The following is a 16955-nucleotide window of genomic DNA, read 5'->3' as shown; positions in this document are numbered from 1 at the left end:
CACAATGTGCTTTTACTCACTGCTCAACTTCTAAATATCCCTTTGAGGACATAAAAATTAAGTAAGTATGGGTTGGCTGGGCATGGTGGCTCATGCCCATAATCCCAGCACTCTGGGAAGCCAAAGCAGGCAGATCACTTGAGGCCAGGAGTTTGAGACCAGCCTGGCCAACATGGTGAAATCCCGTCTCTACTAAAAATACAAAAATTATTTGGGCGTGGTGGTACCCACCTGTAGTCCCAGCTACTCAGGAGGCTGAGATAAGAGAATCACTTGAAACCAGGAGGCAGATGTTGCAGTGAGCCAAGATCAGGCCACTGCACTCCAGCCTGGGCAACAGAGTGAGACTCTGCCTAAAAAATACAAAACAAGGCCAGGAGCGATGGCTCACGCCTGTAATCCCAGCACTTTGGGAGGCCAAGGCAGGCGGATCATGAGGTCAGCAGTTCGAGACCAACCTGGCCAACATATTGAAACCCTGTCTCTACTAAAAATACAAAAATTAGCCAGGTGTGGTGGCACACGCCTGTAGTCCCAACTACTTAGGAGACTGAGGCGGGAGAATCACTTGAACCCGGTATGCAGAGGTTGCAGTGAGCTGAGACGATGCCATTGCACTCCAGCCTGGGTGACAGAGTAAGACTCCATCTCAAAAAAACCCCCACATATTAAGACTGTCAAGCAAGAGAGAAAGACCTTGAGTAGAAAAATTAAAATCAAACTATAGTCTTGAGTTTAGTTAGTAACAATAAAACAATTTCTTAGTTTTGACAAATGTATCCTCGTTATATTAGATGTTAACACGAAGGATAAATGAGTGAAGGGTATACAGAAGCTTTCCATAGTATCTCTGCAACTTTTCCATAAATCTAATATTCAAAAATAAAGTTTAAAAACAAACAACAAAAACAAATGGACAAATATACACACACACAATGTAATGATCTGAAATAAAGAAAACATAATACACCATTGCACAAGGGATTGTCTTACCTTTCTTCCAAAGGAATTAGACCATACAGGAAATTAATGATGTACCACAACAAGTAAGTCTTACAAGTAATTTATTTGGAAGTTTTCAAAGTTCTGCCCAGTCTCTAACAACTCACTAATGAAGAAACAAAGAACCAATTTAAAAATGGGCAAAGGAGGCTGGGCACAGTACCTCACACCTATGATCTCAGCACTTTGGGATACTGAGGCAGGCAGATCACCTGAGGTCAGGAGCTCGAGACCATCCCGGCCAACACAGTGAAACCCCGTCTCTACTAAAAATACAAAAATTAGCCAGGCGTAGTGGCCTGCACCTGTAATCTCAGCTACTTGGGAGGCTGAGGCACGAGAATCACTTGAACCAAGGAGGCGGAGGTTGCAATGAGCCAAGATCGTGCCACTGCACTCCAGTCTAAGTGACGGAGCAAATATGAATAGACATTTCTCCAGAGAAGACATACAAACGGTCAATAAACACACAAAAAGATGTTCCACATCATTAGCCATCAGAGAAAAGCAAATTGAAACCACAATGAGATACCACTTCACACCTACCAGAATAGGAATAATCAAAAAAACGGACAATAACAAGTGTTGGTGAGGATGTAGAAAAGTTGAAACCCTCATAAATTATTAGAGGAAACATAAAAAGGTGTGATTGCTTTGGAAAACAGCATGGCAGTTCCTAAAAAGGTTAGACATAAACATGTGTGTTTGTTTATAGCAGCACTGTTCTTAATAGCCAAAAAGTGAAAACAACTCAAATGTCTATTAACTGATGAATAGATTAATAAAATGTGATATATCCACCCAATGGAATCTTACTCATCCATAAAAAGGAATGAAACACATGCTACAACATGGATGAAGATTGAAAACATTATACTAAGTGAAAGAAGACAATCACAAAAGTCCACATGTTGTAGGAAATATCCAGAACAGGCAAATTATCTATAGGGACAAAACACAGACTGGAGAGAAATGAAGAGTGACTGCTAATAGGTACAGAATCTTTCTGAGACGACAAAAATGTTCTAAAATTTAGCGTGTTCTAAAAGTTGCAGCAAAGCCAAATTAAATAGAGTGTATTAACGAATGCACAGCCCTGAATATTAAGTTCTAAAAACTATTGAATTATACAATTTAAATGGATTATTTGTATGGCACATGAATTTTGTCTTAACAAAGCAGTTTTAAAATGAATTCTGCCTATTAACATATATTATTGTTGCTGTTGTAAGGGCATGCTGAACCATGCTAACACTTTTTTTTTTTTTTTTTTTTTTTTTTTGAGACAGTCTTGCCCTGTCACCCAGGCTGGAGTGCAGTGGTGGGATCTTGGCTCACTGAAATCTCCACCTCCCAGGTTCAAGCAATTCTCCTGCCTCAGCCTCCCAAGTAGCTGGGACTACAGGTGTGCACCACCATGCCCGGTTAATTTTTGTATTTTTAGTAGAGATGGGGTAACGCCATGTTAGCCAGGGTGGTCTCAAACTCCTGACCTCAGGTGATCCATCTGCCTAAGCCTCCCAAAGTGCTGGAATTACAGGCACGAGCCACCGTGCCCAGCCAATGTTAACACTTTTTACCTTCATTTAACTTTCACAACAATCCTGGGAGTTAAGTATTATTATTCCCTTTTACAAAGGGGACACTAGGACTTGGAAAGTATAAATAACTTGCACAAGATCATATAGCTAGTAACTGGTGAATCCAAGGGTGATCTTCATCACCAAATCATACTGCCTCCTTTGGTTTTAGTTATGTTGGCATTTTCAGATTCCTGAATTCTTAATCTCTAGTTCAAAAAAGAATATATAAAAATTTAACAATGTCTGAAGATGGCAAACCCAAGAATCACCTTTACAGTACACTTATCATAAAAGACTGAGAGCCAGGTGCAGTGGCTCATGCCTGTAATCCCAGCACTTTGGGAGGCCGAGATAGACGGATCACGAAGTCAAGAGATCGAGATCATCCTGGCCAACATGCTGAAACCCTGTCTCTACTAAAAATGCAAAAATCAGCTGGGCGTGGTGGCATATGCCTGTAGTCCCAGCTACTCAGGAGGCTGAGGCAGGAGAATCGCTTAAACCCAGAAGGCAGACATTGCAGTGAGCCGCGATCGCGCCACTGCACTCCAGCCTGGCGACAGAGCAGGACTCTGTCTCCAAAAAAAAAAAAAAAAAAAAAAAAAACCTGAGGAAAATACAGTCCCTATATCTTAATAAATTTCTCCATAGAAAATTCAAACTATGCAAATAAACATTTAATGATAAAACTATCTTCACTGAATAGACAGTTATGCTAGCCAGGAAACTAAATTTTTACCTATGATGTCCCCACAGATTCAGTTTAGAGAGTCGTTTTTATTCTCACACTATCTTCCATAAAAAAGTAAACCAATCGCCAGGCGTAGTGGCTCATGCCTGTAATCCCAGCACTTTGGGAGGCCAAGGCAGATGAATCACAAGGTCAGGTGTTCAAGACCAGCCTGGCCAACATGGTGAAATCCCGTCTCTACTAAAAATACAAAAATTAGCCAGGCATGGTGGCACGCGCCTGTAATCCCAGCTACTCAGGAGGAGGCTGAGGCAGGAGAATCGCTTGAACCCAGGAGGCAGAGGTTGCACGGAGCCGAGATCGCGCCACTGCACTCCAGCAGCCTGGGCAACAGAGCAAGACTTCATCTCAAAAAAAAAAAAAAAAAAAAAAAAAAGAGTAAACCAATCTAAGGAAAACCAGTGGTTAACTGGTCAAATTCCATTTCTTGTGGTTCAAATTCCATTTTAGAAAGCAGTAACCAGGCTGGGCATGGTGGCTCAAACCTGTAATCCCAGGACTTTCGGAGGCCGAGGTAGGCAGACCACTTCAGGCCAAGAGTTTGAGACAAGCCTGGCCCTGGCCAATGTGGCAAAACCCCATCGCTACTAAAAATACAAAAATTAGCCCGGCATGGTGTCACACGCCTATAGTCCCAACTACTCAGGCTGGGAGGCTGAGGCATGAGAATCCCCTGAACGTGGGAGACGGAGGTTGCAGTGAGCCGAGATCACACCACTGCACTGCAGCCAGGGTGACAGAGCAAGATACTGTGTCAAAAAAAAAAAAAAAAAAAAAAAAAAAAAGACACATAGGAAACAACTGCAATTTCCTTACAGCTATTCTGAGACCCAAGCAGAAAATTAGATTTATTTCTCAAAAGATCCCTACTGATAACTTAAATATGCCACACAATATTCTAACTACCTTACAAAAATTAACTCTTTGAATCCTTATAACAACCCTGTAAGACAAACTCACCTCTAACTATGTAACATAAGAATTAATGTTAATGATAGTTAAAATTTTATATATACTATACAGTTATAGGCCACGCACGGTGGCTCACACCTGTAATCTCAGCACTTTGGGAGGCCAAGGCAGGCGGATCACCTAAGGTCAGGAGTTCGAGACCAGCCTGGCCAACATGGGGAAACCCCGTCTCTACAAAAAATACAAATATTAGCCAGGTGTGGTGGCATGCACCTGTAATCCCAGCTACTCAGGAAGCTGAGGCAGGAGAATCACTTGAACCCAGGAGGCAGAGGTTGCAGTGAACCCAGATTGCACCACTGTACTACAGCCTGGGCGCAAAGTGAGACTCCATCTCGAAAAAAAAAAAAAAATACTAAGCCAATTTAACTGGGCACAGTGGCTCACTTCTGCAAATTCAGCACTTTGGGAGGTTGAGAGAGGCAGATTGCTTGAGCCCAGAAGTTCAAGACCAGGCTGGACAACAAAAAATACAAAAATTAGCCAGGCATGGTGGCACATCTGTGGTCCCAGCCACTTGGGAGGCTAAGGTGGGAGGATCACCTGAACCCAGAAGTCAAGGCTGCAGTGAGCCAAGATCATGCCACTGCACTGTAGCCTGTGCAACATAGCGAGACCCTGTCTCAAAAAACAAAAACAAACACACAAACAAATACTAAGTGAATTTTTTCTTTATATTACTCATAACGTTACCCAGAATCTGACTATCTGTTCTTACCACGATTCTGGTTCCATTCATGTGCTTCTCCTAAGTACTTTATATCAAACTGGTACTGTCCATTTATATAAAAATAATCATCAGTACTAAGAATGACTCCACTTGGATTATCCTCTTGCAAAGTCCTGTGAAAGACAAATGAAACAATTTTCATTATTTTTTCTTCTAAATTTTCTCTCCTAATTTTTCCAAAGTCATAAACAAAATAAATTATTCAAGTACTATCATTTTGCGGATCACTTGAGGCCAGGAGTTCAAGGCCAGCCTGGCCAACATGGTAAAACCCCATCTCTACTAAACATACAAAAATTAGCCAGGTATGGTGGCATGCGCCTATAGTCTCAGCTACTAGGGAGGCTGAGGCATGAGAATTGCTAGAACCCAGGAGGCAGAGGTTGCAGTGAGCTGAGATTGCGCCACTGTACTCCAGCCTGGGCAACAGAGCGAGACTGTGTCTCAAAAAAATAAATAAATAAAATAAAAGAGTAAAAATCAGCCTCGGCAACATAGCAAGAACCCAACTATACAAAAAAGACAAAAATTAGGCAGGTGTGGTAGTGTGCACCTACAGTCCCAGCTGCTTGGGAAGCTAAGTTGAGAGGATCACTCGAACCCAGGAGGTTTAGGTTACAGTGAGCCAAGGTTGCACCACTGCACTCCTGCCTGGGTGACAGAATAAGACCCTCTCTCAAAAAAAAAAAAAAGAAAAAAAATTAAACACAAATAGATAAATAAAAGAATAAACATATTGTAATATTCAAACAGATCATACTGCAAATACTCTAAGCAGAAGTTTAATTCCAAAAAAAATCTGACCTAAGGCAGGTCTATTTTGCTTTATGTAAATTAATATTCAGAAACTTGTTTTTAATGTTACAAAGACCTTTTATCCTTAACTATAAAATCTTTATAAGGGTTAGAAGATTAACAAATTTTTAATTATCCTTTTCTGAAAATATATGTCCCTTTCTGTAGCATCTGTTAAGTGCCAGGCACTGTTTTAAGCACTGAGCATACATCAATGAACAAAAAAAGACAAAAAAGCTTGCACTCATGGAGCTTACATTCTAGTGAATGCTCATTTGATCCCAATTCCTATGTTTATCCTCTTCTCTTTGTAGCTTTCCCTTCTCTGACACTTCCTTTCTTACCATTAAACATGTATATATCTCAGCTATCTTTAAAAATTCTAACTAGGCTGGGTATGGTAGCTCATGCCTATAGTCCCAGCACTTTGGGAGGCTGAGGTGGGAAGACTGCTTGAGCCCAGGAGTTTGAGATGAGCCTGGGCAAGCTGGCAAGACTGTCTCTACAAAAAATTTAAAAATGAGCAGGTGTGGTGGCCCATGCCTGTAGTCCTAGCTACTCGGGAGGTCAAGGCAGGAGGATTGCTTGAACCCAGGAATTCAAGGCAACAATGAGCTATGAACATGCCACTGCACTCCAGCCTGGGTGACAAAGCAAGACCGTCTCTTTAAAAAAAAAAAAAAAAAAAAAAAAGTTTGAGACCAGCCTGGCCAACACGGTGAAACCCTGTCTCTACTAAAAATATAAAAATTAGCTGGGGGTGGCAGCAGGTACCTGTAATCCCAGCTACTCAGGAGACTGAGGCTGGAGAATCTCATAAACCTGGGAAAGTGGAGGTTGCAGTAAGCTGAGATCACACCACTCCACAAGAGCCTGGGCAACAGAGTCAGACTCTGACCAAAAAAAAAAAATTGTAACTACACTTTGGGACCCCTTTCAACTACTACCCAACTTCTCTCCTTCCTTTAACTCCATCATCAGAGCTTGTTAAACCCTTTTGTCCTTACAGGACAACAAAATTGTTTCTCAGATATCCATTCATGACCTTCTTTCCAATAAATTGAAAAGGCTTTTTGCATCCATCGTTTTCCTTTGGTTTGAATACTAGACCATTCTCTTCAAGACAACGCAGGTTCTATGTCTCAACACTCGCCCTGTTATTTCTCTCTCTTCATTCAAAAAATATTAAGTTTCTACCTTGTGAAAAGCACATTTTTCTTTACCCACACTGTAGCTGCCTCTGATTCTAAAGGCCCCTGAAACCTAGTTCTTCAAACTTGTCTCACAGCTCAACTGCCTTCTAAGGTACCACCTTTCAGTCCAATCTCTTTCATGAAACACACTGCCATGACTGACAGTAACATCTATAATATTAAATTGTTTTATGTTGTTGTTGCTATTAAGTCAGTTAGAAAAGCCTACATGTCTACTGAAAAATATGCTTATAAGCGTATCAGCAGAATATGTGGAAATTTACCAGCAGAGAAACCCAGACACAGAAAAGATATCAAAAAAAACTAAAAATAAGTTTATGAAGGACATTCTCCAGTTATCTATGCATATTCATTAAGACTAGACTAGATACACCCAGGATCAAATAGAGACCCAACTGATAATGTTAGAAGGCTAATGGTTAAAATTTGGAAGAAGAAAAAGAAAAAGAACTAGCAGGCCGGGCGCGGTGGCTCATGCCTGTAATCCCAGCACTTAGGGAGGCCGAGGCGGGTGGATCACGAGGTCAGGAGATCGAGACCATCCTGGCCAACACAGTGAAACCCCGTCTCTATTAAAAATACAAAAAAGTAGCTGGGCGTGGTGGTGGGCGCCTGTAGTCCCAGCTGCTCGGGAAGCTGAGGCAGGAGAATGGCATGAACCTGGGAGGCGGAGGTTGCAGTGAGCCGAGATCGTGCCACTGCATTCCAGCCTGGGCAACAGAGCAAGACTCCGTCTCAAAAAAAAAAAAAAGAACTAGCATATAAAATAGATTAGGTGAAATCTTCTGGAATTTAAAGGTTAAGCAGGGATAGAGAGGGACTATGAAAACAATACTCTTCAAGGAGTGCCACTGAAACCATTACAAAGCTGCCTCTAACACTGACTCCTGTCTCCCAGATTAAGGCACTCACAGCCTACCTTAACTACGGAAGGGATAAAGGTGTATATATGAGATCAAATAACTGATGGTACTCTATTTTGGAACAGAAAAGTCCCTGAAAACTTGAAGTTCTCTGACTACCAGTTGTCATCCTATACTTTCTTCCTTCAAATCACACATTTCTAAAAGCATTATTTAACAACATTCTATAATCCTGAATTTCCAACTACCAGTAAAATTAATGTATTTAAGACTTCCATTCCATGAAATCAAGATCAATGATATCTCTTTAACTCTGTGATCAAAGCTGAACTCATCTTTCTCCCACTCAAATTAGCTCTCTTCTACTACATCAATGGCTCACAATTTTGGAATTGTCTTTAATTTTTTCTTCTGTCTTTCAAAGAGATATTCCAAGATGAAGGGATTCAATAAAAAAAACTTCCAGAGAAAACAGTGTTATTAGCTACACAAAGTTAGGAAACCTTAGTAAAAAGAAAACATTTTAGGGGTTACTAAAGATCTCTACTAAGCAAAGCATTTTGCCTATTTATTCACACTTGTGTTCAAATTCAGACATTATACTATTTTTTTAAAACCCAATTAAACCTCATACCTTGCCAAAAAAGATTTTCCAGATCCCGGAAGACCTCTCAGAAGAACAAGAACTAGTCCAACGTAAGATGTCTTCTTTCTTACAACCTGAGAAACTGGGGTTTCTTGTACTTGATAAGCACTTGTTCCATCTTTATTTCTCCATACTTTTGTTGGGGAAGTGTGAGAAATAACTGAGGGTGGAAATGTGTAGTTGACAGATCTCCAGTGTGCAGCTGTGGTTACAACAGGAGCTACAAAGCCATGATTTCCTTGGAAGAGGTCAAAAGCAGGAATCATTGGATTCCACATCGGTGGAGGTGGCGGAGGAGGCAACAGTAAGGGGAGAGGAGCAAGTACCGGGCAGTAACTCACATCCTTCCCCTTAGTTGGCAGTTCAGGATGTTTGTGTGGCTTGAAGTTGAACCCTTCGGAAGGTAGAAACAGATCAGAGACCCGAGTAGATTTCTGATCCCCACCTGTACCTGGTAAATCAAGCCCTTGAAGGTTTAAACAAGCCTGAGGTTCACTGGCATCCAAATCTACAGGAGCTTCAGAGAATTGAGCCTCAACGCACTCAGATTCTAAAAGTTCTTTCTGTTTTCGATTGAGACTGCTACAACCTGTGATGGAGTCACTTGCTACATTTAAAGAACTACTGAGAAGAGAATCTTCTGGGTAGTTACTTTCCAAAGCCAATGTGTTATCCTTTATAAAACACTTGGACTCGTTCAAAGCTGAATGTGAAGGTAATGGGTTTAAACTTAAAGTAGAACCAGAATTCTCTAAATTTTCACTGTTCAAATTCATATTTTGTGTAGAAAAAATGGGAGTCATATTACTTGAATCGGGATTTATAAACTCACTCGAGTCATTAAAACTATTAACATCTTGTGAAGGCAAAAATGAGTATACTTGGTCATCAGGAGAAGAGTTCAATTTCTCAAAAGCATTCTGTATTAAGGAATCCAGGTCTTCAGTTAGCTGCATGTCCAAAAATGAATCCATTTTTGAATCTTCACTCTCTTCTTCAGGACGTTTTTCCATTATTTCACTTTCTGCTGCACCTACTTGGTTCTCAGAAGCAACGAAACTTTGTGAAGATGATTCGTCTATCTTGGTATCAGTGGCAGATAATTCTAATAGACAATCCATAGCATTTTCAACTGTACAACAACAAGAATAATAACAACAACAAAAATATAGACAGAGAAAACAGACTTAATAATTTTATTAAAATCCAGCTAAAATTATATTGGATTTTGCATTGAACAGAATTTAAATGTACAATATTCATGTTATTTTTTAAAAATTAATATTTTACTAACATACCAAAGTCTGTAGTAGCAAAAAGTCTGAATGATGGAGACATGCAATCCTATTCTTTCAGGAAAACAGTAATAAACCAAGCTAATAAACTGTCATCAAATAAATATTATTTGCTGAATTGAGTAAATACATAAATATCTGTAATTGGACATATTAGGCTTATTTATAAAAGTCCTAAAGCCTGTTGTTTAACAACTACTTACCTATTACATGCATGCTTTTAAATATTAAGTATTTTATGTATTTTCTTAGTAAATCTAACTTATTTACATGATCCACGCTATGAATTTCACTTACTACAAAGAATATTTGAGCATGTACTGCATATCAGAAATATTTTGTAAAAAAAAATCTTTAATATGCTCAAAGAACTTTGCAATCTAATAGAGATTTAAAACAATTATATTAGAGACAATTACATTGTAATATAATACAGATTAAATAATGCACACTTTTTGGCGCGGTGGCTCATGCCTGTAATCCCAGCACTTTGGGAGGCTGAGGCAGGTGGATCACCTGAGGTCAGGAGTTAGAGACCAGCCTAGCCAACGTGGCGAAACCCCATCTCTACTAAAAATATAAAAATTAGCTGGGCATAGTGGTGGCGCACGCCTGTAATCCCAGCTACTCAGGAGCCTGAGGTGAGAGAATCTCTTGAACCCGGGAGGCAGAGGTGGTAGTGAGCAGAGATTGCGCCACTGCACTCCAGCCTTGGTGACAGAGCGAGACTCCCTCTCAACAATAAATAAAAAAATAAATAATGCACACTTTTGATAATGTACAAATGCCATAGAAGCACAAAGGAGAATAAGAAAAGATTTCACATAAGGTGATATGTGAACTGGGACTTGAAGATTAAAAAGTAACTTGCCAGACACAAGAGAAAAAAGGGTAAACCCAGGCTTGGCTCTCCCTAGAGGGAGGTTGATTGGGCGAAATTGGGAGGAGTCCTGTATGTCATGTTAAGAAATATTAATTTCATTTTCGAAGGGAACTTGAAGGAAACTACTAGTCATAGCATTTGAGCTAGAAGTTTTATACACATCACCTCACTGAATCCTCAAATACTACCATGAGGTATATTATTCCTAGCAAACAGATGAAGAAATGAAGTTAAAAAGTACATTAACTTGACCCAAGTCACACAGATAGTGACAGAGCCAGGACTGGTGTATCTGACTCCAATGCTGAGCTCTTTCTGTTATAACACAAATAGGGAGCCATTAGAAATTTTAAGGCTAGGTGTGGCAGCTCATGCCTATAATCCTAACATTTTGGAAGGCTGAGGCAGGTAGATCGCTTGAGCCCAGGAGTTCGAGACCAGCCTGGGCAACATGGAAAAACCCTGTCTCTACAAAAATTAGCCAGTGTGGTAGCATGTGCGTATAGTACCAGCCACACAGGAGGCTGAGGTAGGAGAATCACTTCAGCCCATGAGGTCAAGGCCACAGTGAGCCTCTAGTGAAAGTGATTACTGCGCTCCAGCCTGGGTGACTGAGTGAGGCCCTATCTCAAAAAAAAAGGAAACTAAAAAACAAAAACAAAATAAGAATTTTCAAGCATCTGAAGTTTGGAGGGAGGCGTTGTTTATTTTGTGTTTTGTCTTGCTGTTTTAAGAAAGATAAGTCTGGAAACAGCACAGCAGAGTAGGTAACAGCTCTGGTCTAGAGTCAGAACACCAACATTTAAATCTCTACTGCTGGCTATGACACTTTCAACAAGTTAACTTTCCTAAACCTCGATTTTCTCATTTGTAATATGGGGATAATAAAAGCACCTACCTCATAGGTTGTTGTGAGGATTAAATGAGATAATCCATGAAAAAGTGCTGTGCACAAGAACTGGCACCTAGTAAGCACCCAATTAATGTTCCCTTAAGAAGAAAAACAAAGAGGGATTGGAGGGGGCAAGCCTGGCAGAGACCAATTAGGAGATCATAGCAATACTACAAAGGACAGAAAACCTAAAAATGGAAGAAAAAAAAAAAGGTGGGGGGGGGGGGGGGCAGGGATGGGGGAAAAAAAAGAAAGCAAACATAAGGAGTATTTCTATGAAAAAAATCTACATGACAGTAAAGTGACAGTAAAACCAGAAAAGATCAACTAAAAATTTAATGTCTATACAATGAAAAATTACACTAAGTAAAAGTAAATTAAAGATCAAGATGGATAGGTACTTATCACATAAAAAAAAAAGTCCTTATACAGATTGCTGGGAAAAATTAAAACCATGGTATAAAAAAAATTTTTTTTCAATGAATGAACAATTTACACAACAATACAAGAATAAACAAACGTACAAAAATGTTCGACATTCCTCTTTATTAAAAAAACACAAATTAAGAAAAATGCAATTTTATTCCTATTAAAATCTTAAAACACGGGCCGGGTGCGATGGCTCACGCCTGTAATCCTAGCACTTTGGGAGGCTGAGGCACGTGGATCACCTGAGGTCAGGAGTTCGAGACCAGCCTGGCCAACATGATGAAACCCCATTCTCTACTAAAAATACAAAAAAAAAAATTAGCCGGGCACGGTGGCGGACGCCTGTAATCCCAGCTACTTCAGAGCCTGAGGCAGGAGAATCACTTTAACGCGGGAGGCCGAGGTTGCCATGAGCCAAGATGGCACCACCGCACTCCAGCCTGGGCAGCAAGAGCGAAACTCCGTCTCAAAAAAAAAAATCTTAAAACACTACTACACAATGTTGAAAAGGCTGAAGTGAAACCACTACACTTATGCAAGCCTGGTGGAATTACAAGTCAGCACACCTCATTGGTAGACAATTCAGCAGTATGCTTCCAAGAGCCAAAGCAGTTCTTACCCTGTGACGCAAGAAAATAAAATTTTGGAACTAAGAAAAAAAGCCAAAAGAAAGAAAAATATATTTTTACCAAGATGTTTTCTGCAATATTAATTGTTCACGAAAAACGTAGATATAATTAAATAAACTATAGCACAACTCAGTAGAATATTAGAAACCCATTAAAAATATAGATTACAGCAACATAGACAAATGCTTATGTTAAGTTAAAAATGCATAATAAAATTCCACCACTCAAATCTCAAATGCTTATGAACAAGGTCTATAGAAGATTCTGGAAAACAAAAAAGTTGTTTTGTATGGTATAGGATGATGTGGATTTCTTGTAATTCCTCATTGCTGTATTAGTTTATATGCAACAATTAAATTTTAAACACATCAAAATTAGGAAATGTCAAAGTAACTTACAAAACTCAATATACTATCATTTCTGAGCATCATGCATTGCTGACAACCGGTTTTCTGCATGCATAACTGGACAAGATATGCTCACATCACAGACCACACGATGACTGAAACTGGAAGTTTATAACACATTACCAAAACTTCCCAAATCCAGAATAATTTTATCTTATACTAATCATGGCTAGTAACAATACTAAGCATCAACATTTAATTTACTCATCTAGCCAACTTATATAAACTCCCTTCTGTCTACATACTTCTAAACAATGTATAACAAGTTATTAATAACCTACCATACTGAAGACTTTACCAAAAACAAAAAACTAAAACTCAATCCTCACCAAAAAAAAGTCCTATGAGGCACATACTGTTATATTTCTGCCTAACAGATTAGAAAACTGAGACTCAGAGAGATTAAGTGGCAGAGCTGGAAATCCAACCCACATTTCTTGACTCCAAAGTCAATGTTTTGAAATTATACTATTCTGCTAGCCTCAACTCTTAATCAGCTCTTATTTGCATAATTATAATTACCTAGTTGCTTAAGAGATATTTACTCAGCTCCTATTATGAGTCAGTTGCTATGTTATGGGCTGAAGACACAGGAGTAAAACAAAGTTTTTAAAAACTCTGTCTTTATGGAGCTTACATTCTAGGAGAGTGGTTCTCAACCAGGTACAATTTTGCCTTCCAAGGGACAAATGACAATACATGGAGACATTTTTTATTGTCACAACTGGGTGGTAAGGAGCTATTGGCATCTTGTGTGTACAGGCCAGGGATGCTGCTAAACCTACAACGCATAGGAGAGCCACTCAAAATAAAGGATTATGTAGCCTAAAGTGTCAATAGTGCCAGTCTGTTCTAGAGTGAAGATGAAAGAGATAGAATATGCTATCTATACAAATACCTTACACCTAGAACTGCACATTTCTTAAGAGCAGAAAATATGTTTTATTCTTCATATCCCAAATACCAACTCAAATACCAACCTTAGTAACTTGCCAACAGCAGATGATTAATAAATGAATAAAATAGAAACAAGACATTTTTCTATATTACTATTAATCATGGCATAGTACACAAAGTCTTCTTATAAGACGGACAGGGTTCAAACTAAACTTTTTCTCACCTTTGAAATCACATTCAGAAAGCATCAAATACACTACATCAGGATCCAGATCAGAAAATATCTCTGAGATACTGGTGAAGAGTTCTTCCTGATCAACTTTTGTCTCACCCATGGAAGGCAGAGTAGTGGTTGGCTCCTCACGACTAGCAACACTGGATACGACAACTTCCTTAGGGTTTGCAGTCTTCCGAAAAGGATTTCCCCCAAGATTTTTCCTTCTCCTTGGCATTCTGACTTCCAAAACTAAAATGTTTCCCTTTTCTTAGTTAAGATGTTTGATATTTAAGTCATAATTCAAACAAAATAGGGTTAAATATCTTGCACAATCCAGCAGTAAAAAGACCTAAAATAGAAAGCAATTAAAAATACTCAGACTATATATATTTCCATTTCTAAAATCGGAATGACATCTTTATTTAGCTCTAAGAAAGTACCATCAACTCTAACAGCAGAGCTAAAAAGTAGTCAATTTCTCTCTCTTCAAAATATGCAGGTTTTGCCAGGATTGAACATGTTAAAAATTAAGATGCTAACAATATATATTTCAGAACAATGAATACACTATTTCAATACATTTTTTCATTTTTAAAAATATGAAAGTCTTCATAAATATAATTAGAATGCGTACTGAACACCTACACTCAGATGTCCAATAGGCATTGTAAATTTAACATGTCCAAAACAGCTCCTCATCACCCCCTTCAAACCTGCTTTTCCCAGTCTTTCCCATCTCAGCGCAACTATATCCTTCCAATGACTCGGGCCAAAATCTTAGAATAATCCTTGACTCCTCTCATCCCACATCCAACTGGTAAGCCAATTTTGTCAGTGCAACTCCCAAAACATATCCAGAATACTATCATTCCTCACTGCCACCACCTAGACTTAGCTACCACAGCCTCTTGCCTGAATTACTATAAGTCTCCTATCTCTTGGTTTCCACCCTTGCCGCTTCAGTCTATTTGGCACCAAAGCCAGCGTGACTCAATTAAACCACATGTTGGATCATGCCTTTCTTCTACTAAACTATTCACTAGCTCCCTAACTCAGGATAAAAGCCAGAGCCCTTAAAATGGCCCATAACCTGGACACTAGTTACCTCTGTACTGTCCTTTCCCTTAGCCACACTTAAGTCTCCTCGCTCTTCTTCAAACACACCAGCAATGTTCTCCCCTGGGAAACTTTACACCTTGGTTCCCTCTACTGAACCACTTTTCTCCAAGTATCTCCTTATCACCTTCTTATCATTATTCAAATGTTACCTTCTCAGGACCTCAGAGCCCCAACACCATTTATCCCACTTTCCTACTTGAATTTTCTCCATAGGACTTATTGTTTTCTTACATAGCATATGTTTTACATACGTATTGTATTTACCACCCATATTCCAATAAAGTGTAAGCTCCACAAGGGCAGGGACTCATACCTGGAATAGAACTACAGGCAGTCTACTTGTTTTCTCTGCTTGAATATATCTAATAAACATTTCAAACTTAACATATCTAAAACTAAATGTCTAATATATTTCCCAAAATCTGCTCTAATCATTGGGTCTGACACCTGTCATCTTTCACCCATATTCCGACCTCCTACCTGTTCTCCCTGTTTGCACCTTGTCCCCCGATAGTCTATTTTCAATATACCAGCCAGACTGAGCTTTATACGATGTAAAAAGGGTCTGATCTAAATCCCTATATGTTCTCCATATCACTCAGAGAAAAAACTAAAGTTCTTACAATGGCCTATCTCTCTGCTAGCCCTTGATATACTCTTCCTCAAGATATCTGCATGGCTAACTCCTGTACTCCTTCAAATTTTTGTTCAAGTGTCACATTCAATGATTTCTCTCTTGATTATCCAACTGAAAATCATATACCCTGCTCCCTCTGCCCCAATCTCCCCTTTCCTGCTAACTATCCATTGCCCTTATCATCTTCTATTGTGTTATAAAATTTACCTTTTAATTAAATTTGTATCATAGCTCTCTCCACCTTCCAGAACTGCATTGTCAATATGGCAGCCACCAGCCACATGTTCCTATTTAAATTTAAATTAATTATAATTAAATAAAAGTACATTTATATATTAATATCAGACATAAGCAGAATTCAGAGCAAAGAAAATTATCACAGACAAAGAAAGGCACTATATAATGATAAAGGATCAGGCCACCAAAAAGATATAGCGGGCTGGGCGCCATGGCTCACGCCTGTAATCCCAGCACTTTGGGAGGTCAAGGTGGGTGGATCACCTGAGGTCAGGAGTTTGAGACCAGCCTGGCCAACATGGTGAAACTCTGTCTCTACTAAAATACAAAAATTAGCCAGGCGTGGTGGCATGGGCCTGTAATCCCAGCTACTCAGGAGGCTGAAGCAGAGCTGCTTGAACCCGGGAGGCAGGGGTTGCAGTGAGCCAAGATAGCGCCATTACACTCCAGCCTGGGCAACAAGAGCAAAACTCCATCTCAAAAAAAAAAAAAAAAAAAGATAAAGTAACCCTGGCCAGACTCAGGGGCTCGCGACTGTAATCCCAGCACGTTGGACGATGGGCAGGAGGATCACTTAAGGTGAGGAGTTTGAGACCAACCTGGCCAAAATGGCAAAACTCTGTCTCTACTAAGAATATAAAAAGAACTAACCTGTAGTCCTGGCTACTCGAGAGGCTAAGGCAGGAGAATCGCTTGAACCCAGGAGACACAGGTGCAGTGAGCCAAGATCACGCCACTGCACTCCAGCCTGGGGGTC

The 16955-nt window shown here is 39.6% G+C and overlaps 1 protein-coding gene across 13 annotated transcripts in view; it reads right to left on the bottom strand.

Moving 5' to 3' along the window:
• The window catches only part of N4BP2 (NEDD4 binding protein 2), a 106023-nt gene that overhangs the window by 51035 nt on the left and 38033 nt on the right, over positions 1–16955 (bottom strand). For 6 of the 13 annotated variants that reach the window (XM_054553834.2, XM_054553830.2, XM_009239893.4 and 3 more), the window contains 4 exons: positions 16169–16248; positions 14212–14554; positions 8545–9688; positions 5027–5151 (listed from right to left, as the gene is read on the bottom strand). In XM_054553834.2, the coding sequence (XP_054409809.1) occupies positions 5027–5151; positions 8545–9688; positions 14212–14440 (1498 nt within the window). In that variant the 5' untranslated portion in view covers positions 14441–14554; positions 16169–16248. Of the gene's footprint in view, positions 1–5026; positions 5152–8544; positions 9689–11632; positions 11725–14211; positions 14555–16168; positions 16249–16955 lie in introns of those variants that run through there. The other 7 variants (XM_054553828.2, XM_054553829.2, XM_063723377.1 and 4 more) reach the window with 4 other exon arrangements.

This window comes from Pongo abelii, chromosome 3 (genome assembly GCF_028885655.2).
Source record: "Pongo abelii isolate AG06213 chromosome 3, NHGRI_mPonAbe1-v2.0_pri, whole genome shotgun sequence".
NCBI lineage: Eukaryota > Metazoa > Chordata > Mammalia > Primates > Hominidae > Pongo > Pongo abelii.
This window is presented reverse-complemented; position numbering and strand designations above follow the sequence as displayed.